At 43.1% G+C, this 11,859-nt stretch overlaps 1 protein-coding gene across 1 annotated transcript; it reads left to right on the top strand.

Annotated features, from left to right (window-relative positions):
* On the top strand, positions 1 to 10,647 carry LOC106563110 (caspase-7). Its single transcript, XM_014128334.3, is given in 4 exon segments — positions 1 to 485; positions 488 to 595; positions 9,576 to 9,739; positions 9,839 to 10,647. Coding segments are annotated over 4 exon segments (822 nt in total). The 5' UTR covers positions 1 to 379; the 3' UTR covers positions 10,283 to 10,647.
* The last annotated feature ends 1,212 nt before the right edge of the window (positions 10,648 to 11,859 follow it).

Genomic DNA, 11,859 nt, shown 5'->3' with positions numbered 1-11,859 from the left:
CAGTGCTCAGCTGCAGTATAAAATACACACACATGAACAAGACACTCTCCGACTTTACACTGACTGACACACAGCTCAGGTGGATATTTGCCTGCTGGTGGTCTATTCAGGTGGGTTTTACCTGTTGGACCTTACCCCATAAGGGAAGAGAGCTCACTTCGTTCAGTGCTCTGATCCCCACTCTTTCTATTACATTGGACTTGTGTAGCACTTTGTGCACAATATAGCGGTACATTTGTCAAAGACTCGGACATAAACCCCCAGAGAGAAAGCAGGGGAAGACAGGAGCACGGGCACACTCCCAAGGGATAGGTAAAAATCTTGAGAGGAACCAGACTGCAACAACTTGACTGGGCCGTTGGTCTCTATATATTTGGACATGCCGCTGTGGAGACGGACAAATGCTGGCGATGAGGAGTGCAACCGGGCCGTGCTGGTCTCCGAGTCAAACTTTGACCATGGGGTGCCACTGGGCAGGAGGCCGGGGCAGAGAAAGACACCAAGAGACTCCACAGTGCCTTGACCAGACTGGGCTACAGGGTGGACATACACATGGACCTTAACGCTCAGGACGTTTACACACTCTTCAAAACTGGTAACACACATCTTATACACACACCCCTGCTACATATCAGCTCCAAAACAATAATAAATACTTTATAACCTGGTTTTATCAATGTTATCAAACTTATCAGAGTTGCTACATAATGTTATCAATTAGGGGAAGGTCACGGAGTCCACAGCAGCCCAGCACACAAAGCAATGGAAAACGTATACACACACATACAAACACACATATCATGTTCTCTTACCCAAAGTCCTAAAAGACTACGAAGATTTCAGATTCTGAGAAATTGTTAACTGTTCGTCTTCTGAAAACAGCCCGGCGCCAACAGAGATGGCCGCCTCGCTTGGCGTTCCTAGGAAACTATGCAGTATTTCATTTTTTTTATGTATTATTTCTTACATTGTTACCCCAGGAAATATTAGTTTTTATTACATACAGTCAGGAGGAATTTTTGGATATAAGAGCAATGTCAACTCACCAACATTACGACCAGGAATACGACTTTCCCGGAGCGGATCCTCTGTTTGGCCTACCACCGAGGACAATGGATTGGATCCCAGCCGGCGACCCAAAACAACGCGCCATAGAAGGGGCAGACGGAGCGGTCTGGTCAGGCTCCATAGACGGGCACATCGCGCACCGCTCCCGAGCATACTACTCGCCAATGTCCAGTCTCTTGACAACAAGGTAGACAAAATCCGAGCAAGGGTAGCATTCCAGAGAGACATCCGAGACTGTAACATTCTTTGTTTCACGGAAACATGGCTCACTCGAGGCACGCTATCTGAGTCGGTACAGCCACCTGGTTTCGTCACACATCGTGCCGACAGAAACAAGCATCTCTCTGGTAAGAAGAAGGGCGGGGGTGTATGCCTTATGATTAACGAGACGTGGTGTGATCATAACAACATACAGGAACTCAAGTCCTTTTGTTCACCTGACTTAGAATTCCTCACAATCAAATGCCAACCGCATTATCTACCAAGAGAATTCTCTTCGATCATAATCACTGTCATGTATATCCCCCCCCCCCCCCCCCAAGCAGACACATCGACGGCCCTGAAAGAACTTCATTGGACTCTATGTAAACTGGAAACCACATATCCTGAGGCTGCATTTATTGTAGCCGGGGATTTTAACAAGGCTAATCTGAAAACAAGGATATCGATTGTGCTGCCACGGCTGGCAAAACCCTAGACCACTGTTATTCTGACTTCCGCGACGCATATAAGGCCCTCCCCCGCCCCCCTTCGGAAAAGCTGATCACGACTCCATTTTGTTGCTCCCAGCCTATAGACAGAAACTAAAACAGGAAGCACCCGCACTCAGGTCTGTTCAACGCTGGTCTGACCAATCAGATTCCACGCTTAAAGATTGCTCCGATCACATGGACTGCGATATGTTCTGCATTGCGGCGAACAACAACATTGACGAATACGCTGATTCGGTGTGCAAGTTTATTAACAAGTGCATCGGTGATGTTGTACCCACAGCGTCTATTAAAACATTCCCCAACCAGAAACTGTGGATTGATGGCAGCATTCACGCAAAACTGAATGCGTGAACCACTGCTTTTAATCAGGGCAAGGTGACTGGAAACATGTCCGAATACAAACAGTGTAGCTATTCCCTCGCAAGGCAATCAAACAAGCTAAGCGTCAGTGCAGAGACAAAGTGGAGTCGCATTTCAATGGCTCAGACACGAGAGATATCTGGCAGGGTCTACAGTCAATCACAGACTACAAAAGAATAACCAGCCCCGTCGTGGATCACGATGCCTTGCGCCCAGACAGACTAAACAACTTTTTTGCTCGCTTTGAGGACAATAAGAGTGCCACTGACACGGCCCGCTACCAAAACCTGTGGGCTCTCCTTCACTGTAGCCAACGTGAGTAAAACATTTAAACGTGTTAACCCTCGCAAGGCTGCAGGCCCAGACGGCATCCCCGCCGCGTCCTCAGAGCATGCGCAGACCAGCTGGCTGGTGTGTTTACAGACATATTCAATCAATCCTTATCCCAGTCTGCTGTCCCCACATGCTTCTTGAGGGCCACCATTGTTCCTGTTCCCAAGAAAGCTAAGGTAACTGAGCTAAATGACTACCGCCCTGTAGCACTCACTTCCGTCATCATGAAGTGCTTTGAGAGACTAGTCAAGGACCATATCACCTCCACCCTACCTGACACCCTAGACCCACTCCAATTTGCTTACCGCCCCTATAGGTCCACAGATGACGCAATCGCCATTACACTGCACACTGCCCTAACCCATCTGGACAAGAGGAATACCTATGTAAGAATGCTGCTCATCGATTACAGCTCAGCATTTAACACTATAGTACCCTCCAAACTCGTCATTAAGCTCGAGACCCTGGGCCTCGACCTCGCCCTGTGCAACTGGGTCCTGGACCTCCTGACGGGCCGACTTCAGGTGGTGAGGGTAGGAAACAACACCTCCACCCCGCTGATCCTCAACACTGGGTCCCCACAAGGGTGCGTTCTCAGCCCTCTCCTGTACTCCCTGTTCACCCACGACTGCGTGGCCATGCACGCCTCCAACTCAATCATCAAGTTTGCAGACGACACTACAGTGGTAGGCTTGATTACCAACAACGACGAGACGTCCTACAGGGAGGAGGTGTGGGCCCTCGAAGTGTGGTGTCAGGAAAATAACCTCACACTCAATGTCAACAAAACAAAGGAGATGATCATGGACTTCAGGAAACAGCAGAGGGAGCAGCCCCCTATCTACATCGGCGTACACATCACGGACAAATTGAAATGGTCCACCCACACAGACAGCGTGGTGAAGAAGGCGCAGCAGCTCTTCTTCAACCTCAGGAGGCTGAAGAAATTCGGCTTGTCACCAAAAACACTCACAAACTTTTACAGATGCACAATCGAGAGCATCCTGTCGGGCTGTATTACCGCCTGGTACGGCAGCTGCTCCGCCCATAACCGGAAGGGTCTCCAGAGGGTAGTGAGGTCTGCACAACGCATCACCGGGTGCAAACTACCTGCCCTCCAGGACATCTACACCACCCGATGTCACAGGAAGGCCAACAAGATCATCAAGGACAACAACCACCCGAGCCACTGCCTGTTCACCCCGCTATCATCCAAAAGGCGAGGTCAGTACAGGTGCATCAAAGCGGGGACCGAGAGACTGAAAAACAGATTCTATCTCAAGGCCATCAGACTGTTAAACAGCCATCACTAACATTGAGTGGCTGCTGCCAACATACTGACTCAACTCCAGCCACTTTAATAATGGAAACAATTATGTAATCAATTTATCACTACCCACTTTATATAATGTTTATATACCCTACATTACTCATCTCATATGTATATACTGTACGCTATTCCATCTACTGCATCTTGCCATCTTGATGTAATGTATCACTAGCCACTGTAAACAATGCCACTTCATATAATGTTTTCATGCCCTACATTACTCATCTCATATGTATATACTGTACTCTATACCATCTACTGCATCTTGCCATCTTGATGTAATGTATCACTAGCCACTGCATCTTGCCTATGCCGTTCGACCATCACTCATTTATATATTTTTATGTACATATTCGTATTCATTCCTTTACACTTGTGTGTATAAGGTAGTTGTTGTGGAATTGTTAGGTTATCTTCTCTAGGGTTTTGAAGTCCGAATTGAAGGCATGCCCATAGTAAACTGCCTGCTACTCAGGCTCAGAAGGTAGGATATGCATATTATTAGTAGATCTGGATAGAAAACACTCTGAAGTTTTTTAAACTGTTTGAATGATGTCTGTGAGTATAACAGAACTCATATGGCAGTGAAAAAACGGAGAAAAATTGTGTGGAATTCCACACAAAAAGATTTCCATACAAAAATTGTGGAAATCTGAGGTTTGTAGTTTTTCAAGTGATTGCCTATACAGCATACAGTGACTTAGGGTTCATTTTGCACTTCCTAAGGCTTCCACTAAATGTCAACAGTCTTTAGAATGTTGTTTCATGCTTCTACTGTGAATAGGGAGAGAATAAGAGCTCCTGGAAGTAGATGACAGAGAAAATGACATGAGCTCAGTGGCGCTCGCTCGCATGAGAGTTAGCTGTGTTCCTTTTCTTTTTTGAAGACAAAGGAATCGTCTGGTTGGAATATTATGGAAGATTTATGATAAAAAACATCCTAAAGATTGATTCTATACATCGTTTGACATGTTTCTACAAACTGTAGTATAACTTTTTTGACTTTTCGTCTGGACTTAGTAAGCGCGTGCCTTACATTTGGAATAGTGAACCTAACGCGCGAACAAAATGGAGGTATTTGGACATAAAGATTAACTTTATCGAACAAAATGAACATTTATTCTGGAACTGGGATTCCTGGGAGTGCATTCAGATGAAGATCATCAAAGGTAAGTGAATATTTATAATGTAATTTTTGTCATTTCTGTTGACTCCAAAATGGCGGGTATCTGTATGGCTTGTTTTGATATCTGAGCGCTGTACTCAGATTATTTCAAAATTTGCTTTCGCCATAAAGCTTTTTTGAAATCTGACACAGCGGTTGCATTAAGGAGAAGTGTATCTATAATTCTTTAATGTTATGGTTGCATTAAGGAGAAGTGTATCTATAATTCTTTGAATAACTGTTGAATATTTTATCAATGTTTATGATGAGTATTTATGTAAATTGATGTGCTCATTCACCAGAAGTTTTGGGAGGCAAAACATTTCTGAACATTACAGGCCAATGTAAAATGGGGTTTTTGGATATAAATATGAACTTTATCGAGCAAAACATACATGTATTGTGTAACATGAAGTCCTATGAGTGCCATCTGATGAAGATGATCAAAGGTTAGTGATTAATTTTAGCTGTATTTCTGTTTTTTGTGACGCCTCTCCTTGCTTGGAAAATGGCTGTGTGGTTTTTCTTGTCTCGGCGCTGTCCTAACATAATCTAATGTTATGCTTTCGCTGTAAAGCCTTTTTGAAATCGGACAATGTGGTTGGATTAACGAGAAGTGCATATTTAAAATGGGGTATAATAGTTGTATGTTTGAGAAATTTGAATTATGAGATGTTTGTTGTTTTGAATTTGCCGCCCTGCTATTTCACTGGCTGTTGAATAGTGTGTCCCGCGGGTGGGACGCTAGCATCCCACATACCCCAGAGAGGTTAAATTACTTGTTAGATATTACTGCATGGTCGGAACTAGAAGCACAAGCATTTCGCTACCCTTGCATTAACATCTGCTAACTATGTGTATGTGACAAATAAATTTGATTTGTTTTGACCCTAAAGATCCTTTGAAGTCAACACTGATTGATCTTGTTTTAACACATACACCAGAGAAATATGTTAAATATTGTTATTATACTGCTGCTCTTTAATTATTTGTTACTTTATCTCTTACTTTTTTTAAATGTATTTTTCTTAAAAGTGCATTGTTGGTTAAGGGCTTGTAAGTAAGCGTTTCACTGTAAGATTGTATTCGGCGCATGTGACAAATAACATTTGATTTGATTTGATTTCTACTGTTGTCTTTGCCCAAGACGTTAATGACCATTGCCCAGTTGTTTGTGTTAGAGATGTGAGAATACAAAAATCGAAGCCTTGTGTCATGACAAATAGGAACTTTAAAAACTTCAGTGAATAGGCTTTTTACAGGATCTTTATTTTAGTGAGCTTGATTGAATTTCAGCTTTCCCTGAACCTGATTTAGATTTACCTTTTTTGCAGATGTCTTCAATACTATTGTGGATAATCACGCTCCCTTTAAAAAATGAAGGGTTAAAGGTAGATTGAATTCCTGGTGCACTCCGGAATTATCAGAAGTCATTCATAAAAGAGATGATGCTTGGGTCAAGGCCAGGAACACAGGTTTAGGCCCAGACTGGAAAGCTTTTAAGCAACTGAGGAATCATTGTGTAAAAAAAAAAATCAGAAAGACAAAATCTGATTATTATGTAACTGCTCTTTTAGATTGTAATGGGAACCCGGCTAAATTCTGGAAAACTGTAAAATCCCTGAATAGTTCTACTTCCACCTCTCTGCCACAACAAATTAATTCAGACTCTCGAATCCTTGGTAAATGTACAACTTTGCTATTTTTTTATCGGAGAAATGTATTTTTAACGTAACCCAATCAGGGTTTAGGCCTGGCGTAGCATTATGACAGCAACCACTTTAATTGTTAATGATCTTGTCAACAGCTTTTGATACTGTTGGTCATGCTATTTTATTGACTAAGTTGTCCTTGATAGGCCTGAGCTCTGACGCCTGTTCATGGTTTCATGATTATCAGTGACAGAACTCAGGCCATCGAGATTGATGCGGTTTAGTCTGAATTTCTTGAAGTGCATGAAGGTGTACTACAGGGGTCGGTTTTGGGGCCTGTTCTCTATTTATATAAACATCACACGTCAATCTGTTAAAAATGGTACATTTCGTCTATATGCGGATGATAGCATTATGTATGTTATTGCCCTGACTGTTGGTCTGGCTGTGTCTAAACTACAGTCAGGTTTTATAGCTATGCAGGAATCCCTTGCTGATTTAAAACTTGTGCTTAATAGGGGCAAGACTATGTTCATGTTGTTTTTAAATTCTCGTAAGAACGTTTCAAATTACTTACATGTTCACTCTTTAGATGGTTCTCCGATTGAACGTTTTCCCGCGTATAAATACTTAGGCACTTGTATTTATATGGGTTAGATGTTTAAAAAACATAGATGAGCTGGTTAAGAAGCTAAAATTTAAAGTTGGCTTTTACTACAGAAACAGATCGTGCCTTTCTCTAAAAGGTAGGAAGCAGATTATTCAGTCAACCTTTTAATCTGTTCTTGACTATGGTGATATTATTTATCAAAGTGCAGCTGCACTACTGCTACTAAACCTTTGGATGCCATGTACCATAGTGCCCTTTGTTTTGTTACAGGTGACAGTTTTGATACCCATCACTGTATCCTGTATCAAAACGTTGGCTTAACTTCGCTAAAGACCTGTAGATCTCTACATTACTCCCAGGTGAAGCTGGTTGAGAGAATGCCAAGAGTGTGCAAAGCTGTTATCAAGGCAAAGGGCAGCTACTTTGAAGAATCTCAAATGTTTTGTTTAACACTTTTTTGCTTACTACATGATTCCATATGTGTTATTTCCTTGTTTTGATGTCTTAACTATTATTCTACAATGTAGAAAACAGTAAAAACATAGAAAAACCCTTGAATGAGTCGGTGTATCCAAACTTTTGACTGGTACTGTATACTGAACAAAAATATAAATGTAACATAAAATCATTTAAAAGATTTTACTGAATAGCCATTTTATTAACTGTTTAGCAGTCTAATAGCTTGGGGATAGAAGCTGTTAAGGAGCCTTTTGGACCTAGACTTGGAACTCCGGTAACGCTTGCCATGTGTAGGCAGAGAGAACAGTCTATGACTAGGGTGGCTGGAGTCTTTGAAAATGTTTAGGGCCTTCCTCTGACACCGCCTGGTATAGAGGTCCTGGATGGCAGGAAGCTTGGTCCCAGTGATGTTCTGTGCCGTACACACTACCCTCTGTAGCGCCTTGTGGTTGGATGCCGAGCAGTTGCCATACCAAGCAGTGATGCAACCAGTCAGGATGCTCAAGATGGTGCAGTTGTAGAACTTTTTGAAGATCTGAGGACCCATGCCAAATCTTTTCAGTCTCCTGAGGGGGAATAGGCATTGTCATGCCCTCTTCATGACTGTCTTAGTGTGTTTGGACCATGATAGTTTGTTATTGATGTGGACACCAAGGAACTTGGAGCTCTCGATCCGCTCCACTACAGCCCCGTCGATGTGAATGGGCTACAGACGTGAGTGCTACTGTGCGGTAGTCATTTAGGCAGGTTGCCTTGGCATTCTTAGGCACAGGGACTATGGTGGTCTGCTTGAAACATGTAGGTATTACAAACTCGGTCAGTGAGAGGTTGAAAATGTCAGTGAAGACACTTGCCAGTTGGTCAGCGCAGGCACTGAGTACGTATCCTGGTAACCCTTTGTAATCCGTAATTGTTTGCAAGCCCTGCCACATCCGAAGAGCGTCAGAGCCGGTGTAGTAGGATTCAATCTTAGTCCTTTATTGACGCTTTGCCTGTTTGATGGTTCGTCGGAGGACATAGCGGGATTTCTTATAAGCATCCGGATTAGTGTCCCGCTCCTTGAGTGGCAGCTCTAGCTCAGTGTGGATGTTGCCTCTAATCCATGGCTTCTGGTTGGGATATGTACTGTACGTATGGTCAATGTGGTGACTACGTCGTCGATGCACTTATTGATGAAGCCGGTGACTGATGTCGTATGCTCCTCAAAGCATTTGGATGAATCCCAAAACATATTCTAGCAAAACAGTCCTATATTGTGTATAATTTGTATTTTTAGATTGCATTATACAGGGCACATTTGTAAAAGAGACTTAGGTCTCAATATGTCTTCCCTGTCAAAATAAAGGTTAAATAAATATTAGGGAGGGGGGAGGCAGAGGAAAGATACTGTCATTCATTGTTATTAACAGTAAAAACCACAGGAGATGTGAAATATGTAAAGTGTGCAGACAGGATGAAACTATGACACACACACATACACACAGAGAGAGAGACATAATGTCCTAGTGATCCATGGCACAGTCCCGTACACACCTATTTAATAACTACTCTGCAAACATGCGCACACTGTGTTGTGGCCAGCAGACAGAAGGATGACTGATGGGTGAGCTAATTGTTAGTTGAAAGAGACTGTTTTGAGGAATCAAGTGCCACCATCATCACATGGCACAGCAGGAGATAGAATTTTCTAGTAGTCTTTTTTCTGCTAACCGGCACAGCCAGAGAGCTAGTCTAGTCCTCTCAAGGTTTTTTTCCTTTTAGGGAGTTTTTACTTGCCACTGTGTTGCTGCTTGCTCTTAGTGGGTCTAGGCCAATAAAGCATTTTCTGACCCAAAAATGTATAAATGAATACAATTTGATTAATTGATGTAGTGATTGATTGCAGAGAGCGAGCAGCCGGTGAAAGAGTGCTTCCTGGCAGTGCTATCATCTCACGGGGAGGAGGGCTGTGTGTTCGGGGCGGACGGAATGCCGGTTAGACTGTCCCACATCTTCTCCTGCTTCAACAACACACACATGGAGGGAAAGATCAAACTGTTTTTCATCCAGGTCAGTACCATCATCACCACACCCACAACAATGAGGTCAGTCATTCAATCAGTCAGTGATAATAATCAATAGTAATCATCTTTCTCTCTCTCTCTCTAGGCGTGTCGTGGGGGTGAGCTGGATGATGGGGTGACAGTGGAGACGGATTCAGCAGGAAGTGACATCATTGAGGACACCTTGTCTCAATACCTGTCCATCCCCATGGATACGGCAGTTATGTACGCCACCGCACCAGGTTACGGGGCGTTCATGCACCCTCTGGGGGCCGTCTTCCTCCAGACATTCTGCATCCTATTGGAGGAGGAAGGGGGTGGTGCCCTGGAACTGACACGCCTTCTGACACGCCTTTCCCATCGTGTGGCCTTCTGCTTCGAGGCCAAAGGTCGTCTGCTGGGGGGGAAAAAGGAAATGCCTTGCTTCCTATCACGACTGACCAGAGAGGTGTTCCCATTTGCCGTGCCCGGAAGGAGGGCGTGGCCAATGGATTTTCTGCCGCAACATTCGTCAACCCAGAGTACAACAGACCTTACAAACATTATATAAGCTAAACCCAAAGCCTTTGTTAGATCTGAAGAGAACGGTCTCTCCCGGATTGTTAGGCTTGACTCTTGCTCTGTCAGCTAGTACAGTTGACTTTGAGTGTTGTTGGTCAGAGGGTTGTGAGTTCGTGCCTAGGTTGGGATGGAATTTCCACTCTGCTACGTTTGTGTGCATGAAATAAAAATAACATTGTGAAGATCAGACGTGTGGATGCAGGAACAGATCAGGTGTTGATGGTTTCATCATAAAGTAGATTATCATGGCCCCTGTCCTCTACAAACTAATGCATCTTAAAATATCCTAGAAAATGAAAGGTATACTACACATCGAGTCTTGTTTCTTTCATTAAAATGGCTACCTATCGCTTAGCTTCTACTGCTATGCTCTTATTTGAAACAATTTAATGTAAGTTGAGTGTGCTAAAAACTACCTTGAGGAAAGTGTCTGATATATTTTTTCATTGACTGATATGTTCAAGGTATTTTTTTGTATTGTAACTAAGACAAATTAGTTTATTTCTGAGTTATGGCTCTGACTGGGCTGATGCAGGGTGTAAGTTGAAGATACAGCCAAATTTGAGTACCTCTGCTGTAGAGGAATGAGGAGCACCAGCCCAGGTACACTAACATATTAAACCCACTTATGTGTAGGTGGGCAGGTGAGGAAGACATACTGAGCTGTTGGAAGGACTAAGGGCATTTCCCCTGACAGGTAAGGTGACAGAGGAACACATATGAGTGCCTGTCACGCTAGACACAACCTGAAACACTGTACTTACCAAAACACAACACACTGATAAACCACATGAAAACCTACCACATACCAGGGTTGGTGTAAATTCCATTTCAATTCAGAAAGTACATTGTGATGGCAGGCAGCCTAGTGGTTAAAAGCATTGAGCAATAACCGAAAGGTCGGCGATTAAAAATCTGTCTGCGCCTTGAGCAAGGTACTTATCCCTAATTGCTCCTGTAGGTCGATCTGGATAAGTGTCTGCTAAAATGCCAACGCTTTTCAATTAGGAACATTTGGATTGATTTCGGAGTTGACAAATTTAAATGGAATCGACCCCAACCCTGCCACACATTATTGATTCATTGCTTATAAAATTGTGCTTCTGAGCTATCACTTTTCACTCTAAAGATTCATTTACAGTAAGCGGCGTTCCTTCAGGAAGCAGATCAGACACCGAACTGAAAGTTTAATAGAGCAAACATGTCACAACACATAACCAGTTTACCCAGGGATGGTACAGGGACACCCAAACTGGTCCGGGGCGCACACATACCCAAATTATGCAAAGCCCTGCTTAGATTGTAAGACGATCATAGAGGATTAAATTAGTCCGATAGTTTCTGCAACATATTGGGTGTTTCTGGAGCACACCCAGTTACTGCACTTTGTAGTTTGTTTATCGTAGCAATAAAGATTGAGTTAAGGAAACATGTTCTTGGACAAAGACCATATCTAAACCGTGTTACTTCTGCTGGTCAAACATTTGATTTGTTTGTTAAGAAACGACTAGCTTCAATGATGAGATCCATTGAAGTTGCCTTGAGTTCATATCAAAGACCATCCTA

Source organism: Salmo salar, chromosome 11 (assembly GCF_965601325.2).
Source record: "Salmo salar chromosome 11, fSalSal1, whole genome shotgun sequence".
NCBI classification, from domain to species: Eukaryota; Metazoa; Chordata; class Actinopteri; order Salmoniformes; family Salmonidae; genus Salmo; species Salmo salar.
This window is presented reverse-complemented; position numbering and strand designations above follow the sequence as displayed.